The 18,192-nt window shown below is 31.9% G+C and overlaps 1 protein-coding gene across 1 annotated transcript; it reads right to left on the reverse strand.

Moving 5' to 3' along the window:
* Positions 1-1,871: 1,871 nt before the first annotated feature.
* LOC139511436 (uncharacterized) lies at positions 1,872-14,331 on the reverse strand. Its single transcript, XM_071298190.1, has 14 exons — positions 14,269-14,331; positions 12,911-12,955; positions 11,301-11,411; positions 10,814-10,939; positions 10,239-10,349; positions 9,748-9,873; positions 9,173-9,283; positions 5,965-6,090; positions 5,374-5,631; positions 4,466-4,594; positions 3,611-4,144; positions 3,159-3,287; positions 2,248-2,335; positions 1,872-1,975 (listed from the first exon to the last, which is right to left on the reverse strand). The coding sequence occupies exons 1-13, from the start codon at positions 14,312-14,314 to the stop codon at positions 2,265-2,267; spliced, it is 1,923 nt and encodes a 640-aa protein (XP_071154291.1). The 5' UTR covers positions 14,315-14,331; the 3' UTR covers positions 1,872-1,975; positions 2,248-2,264.
* Positions 14,332-18,192: the final 3,861 nt, after the last annotated feature.

Here is an 18,192-nt window from a genome sequence, read left to right on the forward strand (position 1 = left end):
GTCAAATTACTCTATCTTGCATCGTATGGAGTACACGTGAGTCAATATGTGTTTGTGTTTTACCTTGATTTGTCTCTTTTTATTATTTCTTAATATTCATATGAGTCAATTTTCCTTCGGACCCTTTTATAAATAAGTAGACTGAAAAAGCTAGATCGTTTGATTCACGTTAAATATATAAATGGTCTTCTTTCCTTTAAAAATCAGAACTTTTCTATTTTTTCCAATTTATATATCTTCACGAACTAAAATTTATAAAAAAAACATAGATACAACTTCTTCAGCGTCATTTTCAGACATATACTTTTTTTTATCCCGAATTTGACTCTATCGGTCATTTCAATACAGATATATGGCAAACGAAACTATTTCAATTTGGAAATTATAAAATTCCTTTAATAACTATTAGCATGTCGTAATGTTATACGGTATTATTAATTTGTGTATTTTTCTATCCTGCATGTTTTTTCATTTATATGTATTGTAGACCTGTCATGTGATGTTGTCATTTTAGTGATATATTTAAAATTGCCATTAAAGCGGGAGGCTTGGATAGCTACAAAATTAGGTTCAATCCACCTTTTTTTCTGAAAATGTCCTTTACCAAGTCAGCGAAAAGGCAATTCTTATCTTATAGTTCGTTTTTGTGTGTGTTGCATTGTCGTTTGGTTTTTTTGTTGCACTTTAATATTTCTGTTGTTTCGTTATTTTCCTCTTATATTTGATGTGTTTCCCTCAGTTTAAGTTTGTAACCCGATTTGCTTTCTCTCAATCGATATATGACTTTTGCACAGCGGTATACTGCTGTTGCCTTATTCCTCAATTGCGTTCAATTTTCTAACTTACTTATGGAGTATACATTTCGCAACTCATACAATATTTAAGAGTTTGTAGCTGCAGATGAAAATTGATAGAGCCTGGGTTTTGTTAAAACCATCTCTCCCCAAACGTTCATGGCACTCACACCACATCTTCCTATATCTATATAGGAATATACCACGACCTTGTCATAAATTATATATAATAGTTCATTGTATATTCAACAAAAAAACAGTATGGTCTAGAGTTATATATTTTAGTTGCTGACTTTGTGTGGCATTCTATTTACTTTACAATTTAAATTATTTTCTTTTTTAACTTTGGTCCTTTATATGACGCTTTATGTTGCTCTAACTTCGTGCATCCAGATTTCGGGTTTCGTCTGAGGTTTTTGGTGCAGGTATGTCCATAGATACGATTCGGACGCATGATGTTTTCATTTTGAATTCCCTTGTTTCGATATTACACTTCATTTGTGCTTTATCGGGAAAGACTATACGTAATGTTTATTTACTATACTGTATGTACTACCAGCTATAAAACTGTTTTTATTGCCGTCTTTGCCAGATTTGTTGTTTGAAATTTTTAAGTCAGTTGTCATGAATGTGTATGATGTAAGCCTACACAGGTTTGTCTCAGATTTATTTGTATATTTGTTCGGAATTATTTACAGAAGAATTATTGCGTTTTAAAAACATGATTGTATTGTGTAAATTATCATGCATTGTGTAGTATTTTGCTATCTTATCTGAATGATTAAGCGTTGCCGCATTAACACTAATACCATATCGTCTTATTTCTAAGAAATGATTTTTTTTCTAATATTATGTGAAAACTGCTGCTTCCGATAAGGAAAGATGATGATATGCCCTCTGGTAGACAAATTTTTAACATTAATTTGTGGACTGCATGCGATAAAAATATACATTTGCAAGTAGGGTCAAAATCGTTTTGTTAGATTCTTGAATGTTTCATAGATGTCGATTGGAACTTCTATATCTGATATAACTATTAACTTAGAGTTTCAATTGGCCCAAATTAAAGTTCAGTGCTATCCCATAGTTTGTTTTATTCTCTAAATAAAGCTTTATAATAAACAATACTTTTTTCAAATGCATTTATTACTAGTAATCACATACTCAGTATTCGGTGTATCCTACAATAAAAAGGAATATCGTCAGAAAAAATGATTAAATCAAATAATGCAGTTTAAGATTTTCATTTGAAAGAAAGATAACTACTAAGAAAATATTCCTTTGCGTAGTTATATGATAAAAAAAAGTATTTTTTTTAGACCCATCAATCATGTTGTTAAATTGAATGTGTTGTCATAGAAAAGAACGATTTATACCGAGATTTCAACATTGTGAATCCGAAAAAAGAAGAAAAAAACAAATCTACTATTTATGTTATGAACATTAAACTTGCCTTCAAGAGGTAATCGTCTACTTTTTATAATCAAAATCGCCTCCTGTCTTGACTTCAATCTTTGTCGGAGAATATTCATCAGCGTAGTCTAAGTCAAAACGAAAAAATAAAATAAATGTTTTTAAGTATATTCAGAAACTACAATATAACCTACAGCATTATATATGACCACGTTATGATGGTGAAATGATTTTGATCTAGTTCATTATCTTTTCTCAGTTTGGATAAATATATTACGCAAAATAAGCGTTTATTCATATAATACGGAAATAAACCAGAACAACGAAATCATAAAAAATAAAATAATATTCTCTATTGATAAATAAAGAAATTATTATGAAAAAAGAGATCCATACTTCCTCATGCAAGTTAACAGTTGATAGACTTGCCTATTCATGAAGGTTTTTGGTCATAAAGTTCTTCAAGTATTTGGTCTTATGCATCCTTGCCTCTAAAGTGTTTAGTTTTTATAGTAGAGTTCCTAATAAAGTAAAATCCTGAAAAGGATTTCGGGACTGACCACTACTTGGTCGATGCCGCTGCTGGTGGACGTTTTATCCACGAAGGTATCATCAACCCGGTAGTCAGCACTTCGGTGTTGACATGGATATTAATTATATGGTGATTTTTATAAATTTCCTGTAATAAAACTTTGAATTTTTTTGAAATACTAGGGATTGTCTTATCCCAGGAATAGATTACCTAAGCCGTATATGGCACATTTTTTTTGTTGAATTTTGAGTGGCTTTATAACTTTTTTTATCTGAGCGTCACTGATAAGTCTTATGTAGACGAAACGCGCGTCTGGCGTATTAAATTAGAATCCCGGTACCTTTGATAACTATTCGGACGAACAAAGTTTTCAATTATTTTTTTCTATTCATATGATATTATTCATCAAACTAATTTACCTCCAGGGTAGTCAATAAAGAGATGTTGTTTCCTCAGATTTCCAAAACATACACTTCTACTATGATACTGAGACCAGCAATCACTCCAAAGACTGTAAAAACGACTACTTTCACATTTCAGTTGGTAAGCTTCAAATAAAAGTTTAATGTTAAACAGAACCAGCATGCTTTTAATTTTTTAAATCTTTACAGTAGAATTCTTGACAACGTCTGCCTATAACAATAACATCTTTGTTATAAATATTCCTGAATCTCAAAACTACTATGATAAATTTGTCACATCATTCATCTTATCAATCGATAATATTTTTTGGATACAATTTGAACTGTAAATACATAAAAAGAAACTACACGAATGCATCATGGACGTCTTACTGAGGGCTCATAAACTACATAAGTCAGTCTTATTTAAGCTTTTGGTGAAATTAAATTTAATAGTAAAACTTGCTTACCTATTCCGTCATATGTAAATCTGTTATCAGCTATTGGGAATCCATGATATTTGTTGTAATAATCGAGGTAACTAACAACGTGTCCATCACCATAACCATGACCAAGTATGCTATGAACTTTACTTATATGAGTTTCATGTTTGTTATGGAGGTGCTCCTTGTTTGAAAGGTGTTGTTTATTTTGATACTCGCGTTCGCTCAAATGTCTTTTATGTTGCTTTTCAACAGCAGATAAATGATCCTTTGCGTGATTGTGGAGTCTGTTGATGTGGAATTTTACGAGTTTTCTGAATCTATCAAGATGTCGGCCAGCCTCGTTTGAAATTCTGCTCACATGTTTATTCGCCTGGTAGTCAATATTTTGCACATGTTTGTTAGATATGTGTGCTATTTTTGAAACATGGTTGTTAGCTACATTGTGAATGCGATTTACATGCTGATTGGCAATCTTCTTGTGGAGCAATAAATTATGGCGGTACTTCTGAAGCTTTAGGTGTCGCATTTTGTGATAATGATATATGTGTCCATGACCATCTGAGGAAATGGAATAGAAAACATTTAAAAGTAACTTTTATTTCTTAAATCACGATATAGTTTTTATTGTTACGTTGAAGGACTATACAAGCTCAAAATGTATCTAATAAACAGATTTAGGGTGTTAAGACCTTTAAGATAATTCAACAATTAAGAGTCTTGGGATTTAATGTCAAAATAAAAATCAATTCAGATTTTTTTAGAAAACTCTGGCATCTTTATTTAATTTTAAAACACAAAACAATTTCAAAAATAAATTTTTAAAATAACGAAACGAATAATCTTTGACGATATAAGTTCAAAGTAATTAAAAATTGTTACCTCCAAAATACATTACGAAGAGATGTTGTTTCTCCAAACGTTCAAAACAATAACCTCTACTTTGATAGTGAGTATAACAATTATTCCATAGACTGTAGAATCGATTTCTATGACATGACAGCTTATAGACTGTAAAAAATATCAAGATTGTACTGTGGTTTCTATACAGACTAGATGTTCCTTTGATTTAACAAGTTGCATTTAACCAAAGTTTCAGTGGAAACAATCACTATCAAAATCGATTATAAAAAGAAATTAGAAACCCTATGAAACCGTGAAAAGTTTACCCGGATGTTGGTTATACAAAAACAAATAGTTGATTGAACTAGGGTAGAATAAAGGAAAATATCTTTGCAAACTCAGCATCATAAATTCCAAACGTAAATGTAAAATTATTTTTTATCTTATTTTATTGACTACTACTTTATAATGATATTATTTATTCGAATCTACATGATACATATATATAGATTCTACCACTTCATCGAGTGAAATACGATATTGATCCACTCGAGACAGTTAAATTTTCAAAAAAAACGCGAGGCTTGTCCGAGCGTTTTAAATATTTAAAACTTAACTGTCGAGAGTGGATAATTATCGTATTACACGAGATTTGGTGGTTGCATCTGTTTCTCTCATGATTTTCTAATATTTTGCAGGCAAACCTATTCCTTCTTTTCGAATGATCTGCAAAAAGATGTGTTCTTTCTAAGTGACGGGCATTGTCGCCTTTTTTCATGCCGTCAAAATAGGAATTTCAGAAGAAAGTAAGAAAATTCGACGTCATAATCGGATTTAAACCAATGAAGTGCTGAGATTAAACGAACCACACGTTGATTAATTTTTTTTAAACAATGGGTGCAAAAAGGGATAAATTGACGATGAATTAAAGAAATATATATAAATACCTGTGCCTTCAAAGGAGAATCTGTTATGATGGATTCTAAACCCGTGATTTTTTTTGTAATAATTATAGTAAGATGTTCTATGTATATGTCCGTGACTATAAACATGACCATGTCCGTGACTATAACCATGACCATGTCCGTGACTATATCCGTGACTATTAATGTGACCATGTTTGTGTCGATAATAGTGAATATGTCCGTGAATAACTACGTGACCATGGCCTAATCCATGTCTGTGACTAACTACGTGACCATGACCTAATAAATAGGTAAAAAAAGGTTTTAAGAAAAGTTTGTAAACTGATTTATTCATTGATTTCCAGATACATTATTATGTGACATAATAGAGACAGATTAGTTGTTTGAAAGTTTATCCATCTAGTCATCATGCAAAAAACTGCCCGTTTTTAGTTTCTTTAAATGAATATTCATACTACGAATATTTTTTAAACTTTTGTCTCTTTCTAACACATCTTGTTATGTTATAAAATAATTATCATTGAATCTCTAAGTTTATATTTGCTCTTAATTCACTATATATTCGGTCTGTTGAACATGTTTTTGTAAACAATTGTAATAATTTATGATTACCTTTGTAAACTGCAAACAGGTGTTGTTTTCTGAATCTTCCAAAACATTTCCCTCTACTGTGGTATCTACTATAACAACTTCTCCATAGCCGGTAAAAACGTGACTTACCACAAGTCAATTTATATCCTTAAATGATTTTTTTATATATATGAATACACGTTTTTACAAGTAAGTGTGAAATATTAATCAAACAACAAGTCTATATGAATCAGTTAAAAAAAACTTCATGTTGATAGATTGATATTTTACTGATCAATGACTATTTCTAAAATTAGGAGTTATCATAAAAGAGGGACGAAAGATACCAAAGGGACAGTCAAACTCATAAATCTAAAACAAACTGACAACGCCATGGCTAAAAATAAAAAAGACAAACAGAAAAACAATAGTACACACGACACAACATAGAAAACTAAAGAATAAACAACACGAACCCCACCAAAAACTAGGGGTGATCTCAGGTGCTCCGGAAGGGTAAGCAGATCCTGCTCCACATGTGGCACCCGTCGTGTTGCTTAAGTGATTACAAATCCGGTAAATAGTCTAATTCGGTAGGTCATATTCATGAAAGGGAAGGGGATATATATCATTGCCAAAGAAATACAGTTAAAAGTTATTATTACTCCTGACTGAAAAGGTTCAGACTTATGACACTTAAATATTCACCGCATGATAATGTCATGCATGTATATATAAATATATACAACTCGTCTAAACATCAACCCAACAATGTTAGATCTGTAAATTTGCTTCCGCAATGTTTTGCTCTTCCCTCGCCGGGATTCGAACCCATGCTACTGAGATATCGTGACATCAAATCGCCTGCACTGTAGCCGTCCCGCTAGACCACATGACCACCTCGGCTTCACAATAATAAATATTTCGGTGGCCATGTGTTACCTTTCCTCGTGATCCGATGGATAAATCTGTTGTAGAGTTGTCACTGACTGAGACGTACTTATAAATATGATTATTTTCTGTGACTGTATCTTGCATTAATTTGTAGGATCCTTTACTGTAGATATTTGAGCTGATCTTTAACAATAACATCTCCATGCCTTACATATCATGTACTCTAGTACGACGCTAGATTAAAACTAACGAGGAAAGGTAACACATGGCAAACAATATGTTTTATATATACCATCAATAAAATTAATATGTTAAACTTTTACACAAATTTTGTGTAGCTCAAGCTACAAAGATATTTTTTGTCATGCATCCGATTTCACCTAGATAGATGCACACGCCCGATGAAGATAATTTGTTTAGCGAAATATTGCGTGAATAATATATAAAATATAACAACTAATTTTATAACACTCATTAGTGTGTTAAAGTTACATACTTAGACACTTATATAATTTAATTTAGTATCTGCATCAGTTTATTTACAAACTGATCCACATCTAGATAGATTGAATGTTGATTGTGTTGACAAATATTTCGGCTCTGTGTCACAAGTTTATATTGTTAAAACTTGTGACACAGAAGAAGGCCATTTGTTGAGCCGAAATATTTGTCAACACGATTTAATAACAACATTTTCGTATAATAACATCTTATATCAGTACCGTTGTGCAAATTTTTAGACAGATATATTTTTTTCCTTATCTGCATAGTATCGCCTATTTTAAACGACCCGGTACGTAGTAAATTTGCTGGTTGGTCCTTTTTATAGACTTTTATATATATATATATATATATATATAGATATGAGTCTAAATTGAAAACTACGTTCAAACCTATGATTGCGTTGGATAAAAACCGCAATTTTTACACGTGTGCATGTAAAACAAATTTCGTTGTAGAAGGGTCTAAATACAGCACAAACAACATTTTCACAAAGACCAAAAAAGTGAAAAAGTATATTTAAACAAAACGCATTTGACTAACAGGTCGAATAACTGATGTTCTTAAGCCCTGTTGACTGCCATTGGTCATTGCCAAATAAAATTGATCACGAGATGTAACAAAATGGATCTTAATATAAATTCAATACTAAACAGAAAACTATAAACTTGTGGCCAAGATGTTATGCCACCAAAACAAGGTGTCAATACTTTTTTTGTACACCAGATCTAGATTTCGACAATATATGTCACTTCAGTGATGTTAGGGATCGAAACGGTATTTTGAAGGCCGTATAATTTACCCTCAATTTCAGATAGACTCTTGAATTTTAATATATTTATATATAATTTGAGGTTTAAACTGTTATTATAAGTATATATTGTCCCTTTCCCAACACAAAATTGAATATAAATATAAATAATGCAAATTATTACTTTTTATACATTATCTGCACTCGAAATTTCTTCCTGGATTATCCTTCATTTAGAAGCGCTCAAACCAAGATACTTGAAAGTCTGGATGCATTCATATGACGAAAATTTCGTAGCTTTATGATTAGCCAAACGCATAGGTTAACTTTGTCTGACGGAGTTTGAACCTTATTTTCTAAACTATATGTCAATTTTAGAAAATATTTGGAAATTTGTGACACAGATATACCTAGGCGATCAACCAAATCGTTATGACATAAAAAAAAAAAAAAAAACACCAAAAAAAAACCCCCAAAAAACACAAAGATTTTGAAATGACTACAAAGAAATCTTTAACGTGTATATCGTGATTTAAAAATTCCTTCCTTAAATGCATGCAGAGATTAAATTCATTATGTTAAGATTTTCCCCCAGTTCTATTGGATTACATTATGTTTTTATGATGATCTAAGTTTCTTAATTTAAACCGTAATCTTTCAAAACTGATTCTTTTTGTTTATTTTGTGCGATATTTCTTCATTCTTTGAAGAACAAAAAAACAGCAGGTAGAAAGAAACATCTCTTGCAAATGGTTACATTGTATATGTTATATAAAGACCATATCTTTAAATATAATGATTTACTTTTATAAATTGAGACTTGGATGGAGATTTGTCTCATTTCATTGGCACTCATACCACTTCTTCTTATATATATATAGCATATGTACAGAAATATCAATGCAAATATATGACCACTCACCCCCCCCCTCCCCCCCCCCCCAAAAAAAGAAAATAGAAAGATATATATTTTAAGTGTTTTAGTATTGACGAGATAGCAAAAACATTAAAAATGTATGTAAAACGAAAACTTGTGAAAAGTGACAATGAGTTGCCCACTCTGTAATGAGTGATGGCCATGTGTTAGATTATACGCCATTTTACCTAATCCTTTGTAAGCAAATCTTCCATGCGTGATTTTAAATCCATGGTATCTCTTGTAGTATGCCAGTCCGATATGTCGGTGGTGTACCCTAGTATGTCTAACAACGTGTCCTATTTGTAAAATAGATATAACAATAACAATATTAGACATACATTACATACGTGGGAGTAGGATCAGAACATCACAAACAATATACTCATATTTTACCTCTGTGTACTTAAAGCATTTACATTACGTCATATTAGAATATAAGTTTTGAAAATATAGCAACATAATAGAGACAGAAAATTGTTTGAAAATTTCTCCATCTGGTCATTATGCAAAAAACTGTCCGTTATTAGTTTCTTTAAATGAATATTCATAATACGATTAACTTTGAAAATTTTGTCTCTTTCTAACACATCTTGTTATGTTTTAAAAGCATTACCATTTAATCTCTAAGGTTATATTTGCTCTTAATTCACTATATATTCCTTCTGTGGAACATGTTTTTATATTTTTTGAGATTATAGTTTACAATATAATCTTACTGGACTATTTGTTCGGTAAAACAATTATAATAATTTATAATTACCTTTGTAAACTGTAAACAGGTGTTGTTTTCTGAATCTCCCGAAGCATCTTCCTCTACTGTGGTATCTACTATAACAACTTCTCCATAGCCGGTAAAACCGTGACTTACCACAAGTCAATTTATATCCTTAAATGATTTTTTTAAAAAGAAAACACTAGTTGTTTTTTAAAGTAATTGTGAAGTGTCAGTTAAGCAACGCGTTTATATGAATCTGTTAAAAAACTTAATCTTGATAGATTGACATTTTACAGATCATGGACTCATACCACATCTTCTTATATATATATAGCATATGTACAGAAATATTAATGCAAATATGAGACTACTCCCCCCCCCCCCAAAAAAAAATGGAAAAAGAAAGATATATAAGTGTTTTAGTATTGAACAAAAACATTAAAAATGTATGCAAAACGAGATCTTGTGAAAAGCGACAATGAGTTGCCAACTCTATAATGAGTGATGGCCATGTGTTAGATTATGAACCATTTTACCTAATCCTTTGTAAGCAAATCTTCCATGCGTGATTTTAAATCCATGGTATCTCTTGTAGTATGCCAGTCCGATATGTCGGTGGTGTACCCTAGTATGTCTAACAACGTGTCCTATTTGTAAAATAAATATAACAATAACAATATTAGACATACATTACAGACTTGGGAGTAGGATCAGAACATCACAAACAATATACTCATATTTTACCTCTGTGTACTTAAAGCATTTACATTACGTCATATTAGAATATAAGTTTTGAAAATATAGCAACATAATAGAGACAGAAAATTGTTTGAAAATTTCTCCATCTGGTCATTATGCAAAAAACTGTCCGTTATTAGTTTCTTTAAATGAATATTCATAATACGATTAACTTTGAAAATTTTGTCTCTTTCTAACACATCTTGTTATGTTTTAAAAGCATTACCATTTAATCTCTAAGGTTATATTTGCTCTTAATTCACTATATATTCCTTCTGTGGAACATGTTTTTATATTTTTTGAGATTATAGTTTACAATATAATCTTACTGGACTATTTGTTCGGTAAAACAATTATAATAATTTATAATTACCTTTGTAAACTGTAAACAGGTGTTGTTTTCTGAATCTCCCGAAGCATCTTCCTCTACTGTGGTATCTACTATAACAACTTCTCCATAGCCGGTAAAACCGTGACTTACCACAAGTCAATTTATATCCTTAAATGATTTTTTTAAAAAGAAAACACTAGTTGTTTTTTAAAGTAATTGTGAAGTGTCAGTTAAGCAACGCGTTTATATGAATCTGTTAAAAAACTTAATCTTGATAGATTGACATTTTACAGATCATGGACTCATACCACATCTTCTTATATATATATAGCATATGTACAGAAATATTAATGCAAATATAAGACTACTCCCCCCCCCAAAAAAAAAGGAAATAGAAAGATATATAAGTGTTTTAGTATTGAACAAAAACATTAAAAATGTATGCAAAACGAGATCTTGTGAAAAGCGACAATGAGTTGCCAACTCTATAATGAGTGATGGCCATGTGTTAGATTATGAACCATATTACCTAATCCTTTGTAAGCAAATCTTCCATGCGTGATTTTAAATCCATGGTATCTCTTGTAGTATGCCAGTCCGATATGTCGGTGGTGTACCCTAGTATGTCTAACAACGTGTCCTATTTGTAAAATAGATATAACAATAACAATATTAGACATACATTACAGACTTGGGAGTAGGATCAGAACATCGCAAACAATATACTCATATTTTACCTCTGTGTACTTAAAGCATTTACATTACGTCATATTAGAATATAAGTTTTGAAACTATAGCAATGAAATAATATCTACAGACCAGCTTGACAGATAGACTGTAAAATGATTAAATGTATGTCCAGTTACACAGTGACTATAATGTAAAATTATAAGAAACCTAAGTATACTATTTTCAAGCCTACTTACTATGATGATGTGCATGGTGATGACCTCCATATCCGGATGTTATGTTTATACTTACTATGATGATGTGCACGATGATGACCTCCATATCCGGATGTTATGTTTATACTTACTATGATGATGTGCATGATGATGACCTCCATATCCGGATGCTATGTTAATACTTACTATGATGATGTGCATGATGATGACCTCCATATCCGGATGTTATGTTAATACTTACTATGAAGATGTGCATGATGATGACCTCCATATCCGGATGTTATGTTAATACTTACTATGAAGATGTGCATGATGATGACCTCCATATCCGGATGTTATGTTAATACTTACTATGAAGATGTGCATGATGATGACCTCCATATCCGGATGTTATGTTTATACTTACTATGATGATGTGCATGATGATGACCTCCATATCCGGATGCTATGTTAATACTTACTATGAAGATGTGCACGATGATGACCTCTTTATTCGGATGTTATGTTTATACTTACTATGAAGATGTGCACGATGATGACCTCCATATCCGGATGCAATGTTAATACTTACTATGATGATGTGCACGATGATGACCTCCATATCCGGATGTTATGTTTATACTTACTATGATGATGTGCATGATGATGACCTCCATATCCGGATGCTATGTTAATACTTACTATGATGATGTGCATGATGATGACCTCCATATCCGGATGTTATGTTAATACTTACTATGATGATGTGCATGATGATGACCTCCATATCCGGATGCTATGTTAATACTTACTATGATGATGTGCATGATGATGACCTCCATATCCGGATGCTATGTTAATACTTACTATGATGATGTGCATGATGATGACCTTCATACCCGGATGTTATGTTAATACTTACTATGATGATGTGCATGATGATGACCTCCATATCCGGATGCTATGTTAATACTTACTATGATGATGTGCATGATGATGACCTCCATATCCGGTGTTATGTTAATACTTACTATGATGATGTGCATGATGATGACCTCCATATCCGGATGTTATGTTAATACTTACTATGATGATGTGCATGATGATGACCTCCATATCCGGATGCTATGTTTATACTTACTATGATGATGTGCATGATGATGACCTCCATATCCGGATGATATGTTAATACTTACTATGATGATGTGCACGATGATGACCTCCATATCCGGATGTTATGTTAATATATACTTACTATGATGATGTGCATGATGATGACCTCCATATCCGGATGTAACAACTGCTGAGAAAGATCAATCAATTATATTAAATACATTAGTTTTATAGATAAATATGAACGTCTGGTGTAACAAGATTATTATTTTTTTTAATTGTAACTGACTTTCAACTAGCTTTCAGAAACATCGAGTACTCCTTTTTCGGTTTCTTGTCTTTTGTTTTTATGTAAGTTTGGTTTTCGTGTTCCTCGATGCGATATTTTGGTTTAAGCCAATTGGAATGATCAATCTGATTTTTACAGTTTACTGTTAACTCTTATGGGGTGTTTTTGCACTAGTGTCTGCATGGTAACATATGGGCCTGTATGTTTACTATATAAATAGAACCGGGGAAGTGTTTACCACACATCCTTCAAAATGTCTTACGGTTTATGTGTTCTGGTGCTCCTGGCCTTGATTAGCAAGGGTTGAGCCCTCGAAAACATTTTTTAACCCTATATGTGTCTGATATATGTTAGGAGCATGTATTATTAGTGGTTGTCGTTGGTTCGTGTCTATCATATTTGTTTTTCCAAAAAAAAATTTAAAAAAATTAAAATTAGACCGTCGGTTTTCTCGTCTGAACTAATTGTTTCGAATGGTTATCCATCAGTTTTAGTTTGTAACATGGATTTGGGTTTTTTTCTCAATCGATTTATTAATTTCGAACAGCGGTATACTACTGTTGCCTTTATTTATTGCCGACGACACGATATTGCTTTAACTATTGTTGATGATCGTACGATTGCCTATATATTTGTGTACATCTTCTTCATTTGAACTCTGGTGGATAGTAGTTTCAATGGAGATTATACCACATCTCCCTATTTCTATATGTATGTAAACTCGTCATAGATAACAGGATTCAAATTTTGTTCGTATAAAAGACTCGTCAGTGCCAGTTAAATAAGTTTTTTGCATTTTTCGTAATTTTATTTATAGCTGTCCATTATCTTTAACATTCACAGCTTAAGATTTCTATAGGCTGGATATTTTCAATTCGATCATTGTAAACAGAAACTGAAATATCTCTGCATGACGTTATAGCCTGAATAAAGTTTTAAAGAAACTATTTCTTTGAAAAAAGAATAGAAATCATACAAATGTATGCATAGCAGCTCACGACTAAGAAAATTCATTGCAATTTAGAATATATATTCTAAATAAGCGCTTTATATGGATTATGAAAAGATATTCCATAAACATTATGTATTTTGTGTAACATTTTCTAAAAATGATATTTTATAATTTTCATTTTATTATCAAATTTAACACGCTTTATTTTTCAAAGTTTTTAAATGTTCACTTTAATAATTTTGTGAAATGAAAGCCTTACCTGCGGCAACGGTCAGGAGCACCAGAACACATAAACCGTAAGACATGTTGAAGGATGTGTGGTAAAGACTTCCCCGGTTCTACTTATATAGTAAACATAAAGGCCCATATGTTACCATGCAGTACCTGTAAGTTACTGTTGTGCAGTTTTGCTATCTTTTCTTACATAATAAAAACATGTAATCAATAATTATTTTTTTTTATTATGGACAGGAACATTATTTCTTTACACTTCATTTACGATGAAAAATACATAGATACTTATTTATTGCATAACGAGCCATTTCCTGGATTAACTATGCTGATGACTGTACTTTACATCTATTTTGCAGTGTATACTTTCAATTTTTGACAATGTCTGTCATATATTATACATGTTGAATATCTAATTATATATAGTCGGATAACCATTACAATATTGTGCAAATGACACAGAACTTACATTTCCAAACACAATTCAGTGAAAGATAGGCTACAAGATATAAAAAGGGATATTCAAGCTTGAAAAAGTCGAAAACAAACTGACAGTCTTTGCAAAAAAACTAAAAACAGCGAAAAAGACAAACAATTGCACATTAATCATAACACAGAACAATTAGAGAATGAGCAATGCGAACCCCATCAAAAACTGTGGTGATCTTACCTTTTCCGAAAGGAAAAGCAGATCCTGCTCCTTATGAGTTACCCGTCGTGAAGAAGGTGAAACATTTTGAACAGGACACTACTTCCGATAATTAACAAAGACAATATTAGTTGGATCATCTCTGTTTATTTGGAATTGGTTTGTGCAGGTAATTCACAAATACAAAGCTGAAGGATAGGACACTGTTCCTTTCCTTACAGTAGAAATGTTGAACATAACTTATCCTCTATACAATAAACAAATTATTTACTTGAAATAATTAATATTTGAGCCAATGAAATTCAAAATATGGAGGTAAATACTATAAATATACTTCAAAAACTAGTTCTAGAGTTCAGCAGTATTTCTTTTCACAGGGCATCTCATGTTGTTCTTCTACCGAGAGGAAAACAGATTTACAGAATTTTAGGGCATCTTTTTGTAAAATATATAGCAAATGTTTTATTTTGATTTTAACTTCTATGAAAATAAGGAGAAGGAATATGAATGACAATGAGACAACTTTCCGCTAGAAATCGAAAGAAGATAATGTAAATAAGTATATATAAACGGCATCGCAGGACTTCAACAATGACCAGTGTCCGTCCGCATAGTAAGTGGTGAAGGCCGTGGTATGACAATTGTTTGAAAAAAAAATCAAAGAGAAAACCAACGGTTATATGCAAAATTACATTGCAGGAAATAAACAAATTACAAAAGGAAATTGACTTCTGTGTTGTTGTCTGTTGTTTATTATCTGTTTGCCGTATTTCGTTTAATGCCATGGCGTTGTCAGTTTGAAGTCGATCAACAACTTAAATAAACATTCTATAAAGAAAGGCAGCAGTTATATACTGCTGTTTAAAAGTCATAAATCGACTGAGAAAAAAAACCTAACCAGGTTACAAACTATAACCTCCGAGGAAAACACATAATCATTTCATGCAGATACACTATGGTTGATCCCAATCATTATTTACCTATTCTTAACAATGACGTGACTGATATTTATTAAAGTATCCCATGAAAGGTGTGTGTGTGTGTGTGTGTGTGTGTGTGTGCTATAAAATCCATAAAAACAATCGACTCAGAATTGTTCAGATCATCATTGCTTTGATTCTATTAAATTGGATATTGCCTGAAAATGTAAAACATAAAGATTTTCTTGGAATGTAATTTTATTTAGCAAGATAAAAAATAAAATCACAAAAGATCACAAAAATACTGAACCCCGATGAAAATTCAAAACGGAAAGTCCCTAATCAAATGGCAAAATCAAATGATAAATCACATCAAACGAACGGACAACAACTGTCATATTCCTGACTTAGTACAGGTATTTTAAAATATAGAAAATGGTGGAATTACCCTGGTTTTAAGGCGCTAACTTGTATGACAGTCGCATCAAATATCATTATATTTACGACGATGCGTGAACAAAACAGACATAAAAGGTAAAAATATCAAAATGAAGATACAGAAGTCTACGGAAGCCATCACTGTGTCACAATCTATATTTATCCATATCTTAATTCATATCTTAATTTATCCACATCTTAATTCTGAGCAGATTTTTCATGTAATTTAATACACATTCATATTACAGTCATAAAAAGTCATTTGGTGCTGAATGTTGTTGCTAGGAACACTCGTACATTGTTGGAAATATTATGGTTTCTGCATTTTTGTATTATATTTAATAGGACGCCACGAACAAAAAAAGGCTAGTTTTTATCAGAAAAACAATATACACAGCTGCACAAATGTGGCACCGTTAAAGTCGACAAAACCTCTAAAGTCTACAAAACCTCAAAAGTCCACAAAACCGCTAAAGTCCACAACAATTTTCCGCTAAAGTCCCCAAACTTTCCGCTAAAGTCCACAAAATGTACAAACAGCGCAAAACAGCGCATGTCTATAAGATCACGTGTAACTTGTGCGCACAAGTTGTACAACTCGTGCGCACAAGTTGTGTGACTTGTGCGCGCAAGATAGTAACTTGTGCGCGCAAGTTAGTAACTTGTGCGCGCAAGTTGGTAACTTGTGCGCACAAGTTGAAAATTTTTTTTTGCATGGCACTCCAGGGCTTCCGTAGAATTATCTCCTCGGCAATCATACCACATATTTTTCTATCAGTTAAAATAATTGCCTGGTTTGCCGATCGATCTAAGAAGTATATCTACAGTGATGGATGTTAACACCGAGATTGTAAATTCGATGAACCCCGCTCGAAGCAAAGGCGAACGACTCCAATTGACTGTTTACTTATTCAGTACTGTGCTCTATGTACTATTTTCGTTAACACATGACATGGGTAATATCTCTTTGATCTTAATGTGCTATAATTTGGATAATGCACAGCTAAGGCAGACTCTGGATTTTGAAAGGGGTGTAACTTGATGTCATAAAATTAAAAAAAAAATTTTGTGTACAATGTTAATCTTTAAATGGGTGCTTCACAGTCAAACCAGTTTTCTTAATATTTATTTTTTGTAATTTCTGCCCAAAAAGAAAAGTATTTTAGAATATCAAATTAAATAAACTCTTATTTGGATTAGTTTTGTGTTCCATGGAATGTATTACGACTATTTGGATATGCATACCTTTTTGTGACTATTTTGCGATCGAATTTCATGAGAATCATTTTTAAGTTTGTACCAAAAGAGTAAGGGAGGGGGAATAAGCTGCAGTTGAAATTGTTAAAATGCGACATGTTCAAAAATGAATTCAATACAAACAAAATAAAGGGGATGGGGAAGTCAAAGAATGAAAACAAAACTTTTTTTTTCTGTTTACTTAACATTTTAAATTAAGGTACATTTCTCCTCGGTTGATTAATAAGTTTACAGTTAATACTGAAACTCTTTATAGGGTATGACCCATCTAGTTGAGTATACGCATATGGTCATGACCAACGCGTATGGTCCAAATACTCATATGGTCCGAAACATACACAAAGAGAACGCTATGTAGGAGTTTTTGTGGATGGACAAATGTTAACTAAAGAATAAAAAGCACCATAGCTAGATAACTTTTCGGAAATCTTGTCTGTTTGATTGATAGAAAATTACAATACAAAGATCAAACTCAAAAGCAGATACTATAATCTTTTAATTTATCAAAAATATAATTCAAGCTGATAAGAGATACTTTCCAAAAACAAAAGTCCATACTTTTTATAAGATCTATGCTATCGGGAGTTATAAACAGCGAATTAATCTTTCGTTTATAAAAAAAAATTGTTTGGACTTTAACGGTGCATTTTTGTGGACTTTAGCGGAACTTGTTATTGTGGACTTTAAC

The sequence above is a fragment of the Mytilus edulis genome, chromosome 2 (assembly GCF_963676685.1).
Source record: "Mytilus edulis chromosome 2, xbMytEdul2.2, whole genome shotgun sequence".
NCBI lineage: Eukaryota > Metazoa > Mollusca > Bivalvia > Mytilida > Mytilidae > Mytilus > Mytilus edulis.